This window comes from Grammomys surdaster, unplaced genomic scaffold (genome assembly GCF_004785775.1).
Source record: "Grammomys surdaster isolate TR1022 unplaced genomic scaffold, NIH_TR_1.0 130, whole genome shotgun sequence".
Taxonomy (NCBI): domain Eukaryota; kingdom Metazoa; phylum Chordata; class Mammalia; order Rodentia; family Muridae; genus Grammomys; species Grammomys surdaster.
In genome coordinates this window covers 24,850,714-24,856,713 of record NW_021604588.1, presented here as the reverse complement: position 1 = coordinate 24,856,713, position 6,000 = coordinate 24,850,714, and the positions used below count along the sequence as shown (strand labels likewise).

At 36.5% G+C, this 6,000-nt stretch overlaps 1 protein-coding gene across 2 annotated transcripts in view; it reads left to right on the top strand.

The window, feature by feature from the left end:
• Nucleotides 1–495: 495 nt before the first annotated feature.
• Nucleotides 496–6,000, top strand: part of Syt14 (synaptotagmin 14) — a 91,368-nt gene continuing 85,863 nt past the window's right edge. Inside the window, exon 1 of one of the 2 annotated variants that reach the window (XM_028760346.1) lies at nt 496–655. In XM_028760346.1, the coding sequence (XP_028616179.1) occupies nt 544–655 (112 nt within the window). In that variant the 5' untranslated portion in view covers nt 496–543. The remainder of the gene's footprint in view (nt 656–6,000) is intronic. The other variant, XM_028760348.1, reaches the window with a different exon arrangement.

Below are 6,000 nucleotides of genomic sequence, written 5' to 3'. Positions count from 1 at the left end.
TCATTTCAAGAGCAGATAGACCTATGTGACTGGTGTATATTGGAAAGAGGGTCTGGAACTTAAATGCCAGATTAATAAGAAGGCCCAGAAGAGCTTTGAGAAATAATAATAGTATATGCTCTCATGAATTTAACAATTTTTATGCATAAAAATATTTTTCAAAATTTTTTTCTAATTCTGTGCCAACATTTTTATAATATTCTTCATGGATTTAAAATAAGTTAGCTGCTCATGTTTTAGATGTTTTTATTTTAAAATTCTTTCAGTATACTTATTTAGAAACATTTTAAAAAATTTTGAATGAATGCTATTGAATATATTGAAAATATATCTTTGCACTTTGTGGGGTTTCTTACAAACTATTTTAAATTATGACATTTAAAAGTAGTTGACATTAGATAGCAAACTGTCTAGCATATATTGGGAAATTCCTTCTTATTCTCAGCTTGGAGAAAACAGATGCTGACAGCTGTGACTTTCTTTTCTCTAGTCTCTCCAGAGGCAGTTGGATTTTTGTCAGCGGTTGGGGTGTTTATTGTCTTGATGCTGCTCCTTTTTCTCTATATTAATAAGAAGTTCTGTTTTGAAAATGTTGGAGGGTTTCCAGATCTTGGTTCAGGATACAATACACGGACGAATTCACAAGATAAAATGTGTAAGTATCATTACCACTTCTTTATCTGTACTGTTCCTTGTTTTGATAAGTCTATAAGAAGCCCTACTTTGGTACATGGTAAGCTTAGGGTTTGAATCCCTACTTTGTAAGACTGAAGTGTCTGTTAAGTAATTATGTTCAGGTCTCTTGTTGCCTATAGATTGTTAAGCTACTATATAAAGGTAGTTGTCTATTACTGCAAAAAACTTTTCCTTTATAAGGCATGTTTTTTGAGCTTGTGCCAGGAGTAGATAATGCATTAAGAAATTAAAGCCTGGTCCATTGTGCACACGGAGCACTGTCCCAGTATCCTCACCAGGCTTTGATGGCACTCAGTCTTTTTTTTTTTTTAACGAATCTTTTCATCCTCAGCTGAAGGATGATTGTTGCTGAGAGGTGTTTTTCCACACCACGCTGTACCCCAGGACCACACGGTGATTGTACGCTAGTGTTAGTAGATCCTAGGAACTTGAGGGTGGTAATGCTGCTTTTTCCTATTTTTAAAAATGTTATTGCAAGAGCTTTTCATTTGCTGCTTCAAATATTCTCCTATATAAACGATAGTGGAGGAAGCTGAGGATGGTAAACCAAGCTGTTGATTTAGGAGTTTTGAAGAACGAGAGCAGAGGAGCCATACTTTTCTATGTATAGATGCTGGAGAATGCTTTTCTCTTCTGATAACTTAAAAGATGGCATCCCTTCATTTACAAAGATCTGGTAATTGCCAAATTACATATTGATTTCTATGTTAGAAACTATGCTGCCTTATATGGTTCTGACCTAGTTGTCTGTTTCTCGTGTTCACACCAGCTGTGTGTGTTACTCATTTGTGTGAATGAGCTGCTTAATAACCAGTCTCTCCCTTCCTTCCCACTCTCTTTCTTCCTCTCTCTTCATTCCTCCCTCCCTCAATTTCTTCCTCCTTCTAAGTCTCTCCCTCCCTCCCTGTCTCCCTCTCTCCCTCCCTCCGTCCCTCACTCCCTCCCTCCCCCAGTCCCCTATCAGTTTTCTGTAATTCTCTAGTTCAGCTTCCCTAGATTTTATGTCTTTACATTTCAAAGAGCTTTTGTTGATGTAGGTTATATCTGTTAATATATAAGCTTTTTATATTAATCATATACTTACATGTTAGCTGTATATTATATAACAAAATACAATAATTGCATACTAATTATATAATATAATTACCATATTAGCTAGTAAATCAAGAAAATTAACTTTACCAGCTAAAAGAAAAATTTGTAGAGAAGATTAACATTGGCACATACATTTCATATAGGTCCATTAGCACGAGCACAATAGGACTCAGCTTGATTCTGGTGTCTGCTTTCCTGTTAGGTCGGTCTTACCTGTGGGAAACCTCAGTTTGCACTTGTAAGCAAGGGAGAATGGGACCTTAAACAACCCCTTGTTACCACTGTGCTAGTAGTGTGGCCGCTAGAGCTCAGAATCATACTATTTTCCTCTTACTTGTTAAAGTAAAAATGGGATTCTCCATCTAAAGCTACCCTACAGCAAATAATGTCAAATGTGTCTATAACAGTGTCCCAGAAATGCCATTCAGCCAGTGCTTACCTGTTCTCTCCCAGTTCTTACTACCTTGCAAAACTGTTTAGATATTTTCCTCTAAGTATAGTTTGTAATTTGAAATATTGGTAGTCCGCTAATAGGTTTATTCCCTTATGCTGACTCTTAGCAAATAAACTAAAGTACATAATAAAAATCCTTTCTATACTTCTTCTTTCAGGTATAGACTAAATACCCAATAGTATTTGAGGGAAAAATAATGTCTTGCTGCTGTTTTGATAGCTATGGAGTGGGAAAAGATGTCATTGCACTTAAACCAAGTGATTTGAGTTTTATTTTTCCGGAGGAGTCTTTACTTCAACGTATTTCTTCCAGTGCATATTGCATTTACAGAAAGATTAAAAGACAGTGTGAAATGCTTCTATCATTCTAATGATAGCAACATTTAAGTAAATATTAAATTCACATATCAAAGTAGTTGATATTTTGAGAAGAGGAAATTCCATTATTGCACCTTTTAGGCAAAAGGAACTGGAAAATGGCATTTTTCAAAAGTTTTCAGCAGAACCTGCCTTCGGTGTCCTCCCTGGTGGACACAATCAGTAGTGCTGTAGAAGACTGGAGCGCTGCAGTTGGGGAAGTGAGCTATGCCATATCTGACTCGGTCGCTGGGCAGGTAGCAAGTATGATGCATGGCTTTTGCCCAGAGGAGGGAAGTGGCACAGCAGAAGAGGCTGCAGAGTCTTCTAAAGCCCAAAACACAGTATTGTGGGATACCTCCAAAAATACTGCTCATCAGAAAACACAGTCTGATTTAGATCATAAGGCAAAGCAAATAACCTGCTGCAACACTTCAACTCCACAAAAACAAGAACAAGAAATATCTGAACAGGGGCTGTACATTCATGGTGGGCAGTGGGCCACCTCAGAATACCAAGGAACTGGTGAGGCCGGTGCTGCTGCTTTGAAAGGCCTCATGAGTGATGGGGTATCAGCTGCCAAGCAGAAAAGGAGGCCTGCATCCACTTGCCACGAATTGGAACAGACTGACAAATGTGAAATATCTGGAGTAGGAAGCTCTGGGAATGATCAGAATCATTTAAACAAGGTAAGTTATCAGGAAGTGAAAGGGAGTCTGAGCACCAGTGGCTGGAACAGTCCCTCTGTGCAGAAGTGTGTGGTCACAGACAACTCTAAAACCAGATTGCAGCACGTACCTGTGGGAAGAAAGCAAGAAAAATTGGGGAACATCACTGAAAATAAACATCTTAATGATTTACAGCATTCTGATCATTTAGAAAAGGCTAAAAAACATGATAAATATGATGGATTCAAAGGGAATGAATGTTCTCCAGAAGATACCACGGCAAACAACAGACACAGGGCACAGAAATCCATTGTGAAGGAAGACACATGTTCAGCTCCCTCAACAAACTGTAAAAACATGTTCCCCAGGAAAATCAAGGAAAAAATAAATCCAACAAAATACCACAAAGTGAAAGGAGACATGAAAGCAAAGGAAAGCGAAGCTAATTCCGCTAAAAGAGGAACAGCTAAGAGTAAAGTTGGCAAGTACTCTAAGATATCACCAGAAAAAGGTGAGGTCTCCTAATGTTGGTTTGAGTGATTAAATTTTCTCTTGATTTTTTTTAAACTAGAAAAACATCTAAATTTCTCAACTTTTCTTTCCATGTCTATATATCTAATTTGAATTTTTCTTGAGTCTTCTCACCAGGAGATATGTTTAGAGATATTTAGATTTTTTCAGTCATTTTAAGATACTTTGTGTTATTTTCTACCTCCAAGTATTGCCTGTGGTCCCTACAATAGCTGATGTTTCTTTTTCTTTTTTTGTGTGTTCTTGTGAGTAGAGTTGCACTGTGCAGTTCCAGTCCAGTTAGCCTGAAACTCATTATAAAGCAAAGGCTGGCTTTGAGCCTTCATTTACTGAGATTATACCTTTCTTTTCCTAATTTTAATAATAATTTATTTTAATGCCATAAATTCCGTGCATACTTTAATTTGAATGAATTTGCTGTGATACTCACATATTTCAAGTTTTGTCTTACCTTTATGATTAAGACTTGAGTTGGTTATACAACATTGTTCTTCAAATCTGCCCCAGTGAGAATCTATGTAAAAAATTATGTTTTTCTTAAAACTAATAGCTCCTATATTGTTAAACAACGTGCTTCTGGCTATGTCTTTATTCATTTATCTATACTTTAAAATGTTCATGAGAGTGCTATAGTTCATAATGACTGTAAACGAGTAATACATTATTACTTATGAGTTCTTTCCACAGACTTGGATTCTGAGTATCTGTTTAGCTACAATATTTGTGACAGTTTTGAAAACATCATTGCAGTGTGCACTGATGATAATTGCTTCCAGAATTTTCTCCTCACTTCCTTATTGCTGATCTGATCAGAAACCCCCAAATACTGGCTTTTGCTTATAAAATATACACCTGTAGCTTTTATATAAACATAGATTCTCATAAGATATCAAAATGTGAGTAGATATGAAAATCATGGAAGACTTCAGTTCTGCTATATGACTCATCTGTAAGAGGGAGAGGTCTGCTGTGTATTGAACAGTGAGTTTTTAATGGCACAGGAGAAGCTGATCTCAGACTGGTGGGCTAATTGAAAGTCAGTTTGTAAACTTGTGTTCATTGTAGAGTCCATGCTCACAGCAGCTGTGATTCATTGGGTTTTAGTGGCCTTGTTTAGTTCTGGCAGCCTTATTACTTATGAAGAAATAAAGTAACAAATTATTTAGAAAATGACAATAGGATGGCTACCAGGAATAAATGCAGCTGCAGTAGGACTGAAAGATTTTCTGTTTAGTTTGCCTGGTTTTTATTGAGGAGCACTCTGGTATCTCAAGAAACCAAAAGCTCTCAAGTATTCCAGAGAAGAGTCAAATACTGACCTTAATTAGTCCCATGAAGAAATTGCAAGTGTTTGGCCCATAGGTTAACATTTCATGTAGTTGTATTGTCATATTCCTAGTATCAGAGTAGTAGGTTTTCACATGAGAGATTCAGGATTAAGAAAGAAAGAAGAGTTTCTCTGATTTTATGTGTAAGACATTCTGGAATAAAGGAAATTTGGCTACAGAGAGGTTGCATAGAGGGTGACCTCCATGGGGAGGTCACCTGCTACCTTTAGGCCTCACTCTGCTACTTCACAAGACATTCACATTCTGAGCTGGGTGTCAGGAGAGTGTGGTCTGGATATCATAGCATTGTCTAGTCAGACTCTTGATGATGGTAAAATTGGGATATCTACATTGCTCTAGATAACCCACCAGCTACATATAGCTGTATATACTGTGAGTGTGGCTGGCAGATTAGAGAGGTTGGGTGGTATGTGTTCAGACAAGAGTAATGAACTCTTAACTGCTCTACTGCTTCTTAAAGAATATAAACTTTATACTGCTTAAAATTTACATTATAATTAAGAAAAATTTTTCTAGTAATTTAACTTTTCAATGGTAGTGTTAGAAATTTGATGTGTATTCTCTCTCTTTCTATATATTTATATATGTGTGTGTGTGTGTGTATATATACAGTATGTATATAGACTGCATGTTGAAATATGTATAATATCTATCAAATAAAAAATCCTTGCAACTTTTCTCCTTCCTTGTGAATTGTAAGCTTACCCACTGATCTTAAAGGCCATACAGTCCTGTATGTATGTTGAATGGATGTGCCATTACTTGCCTAAGGAAGGCACAGTGATAGGCATGTTGGTTATATATCTTGTTTTCTTTTGCTAGTAATGTAATTAAAAATGTATATCTATATT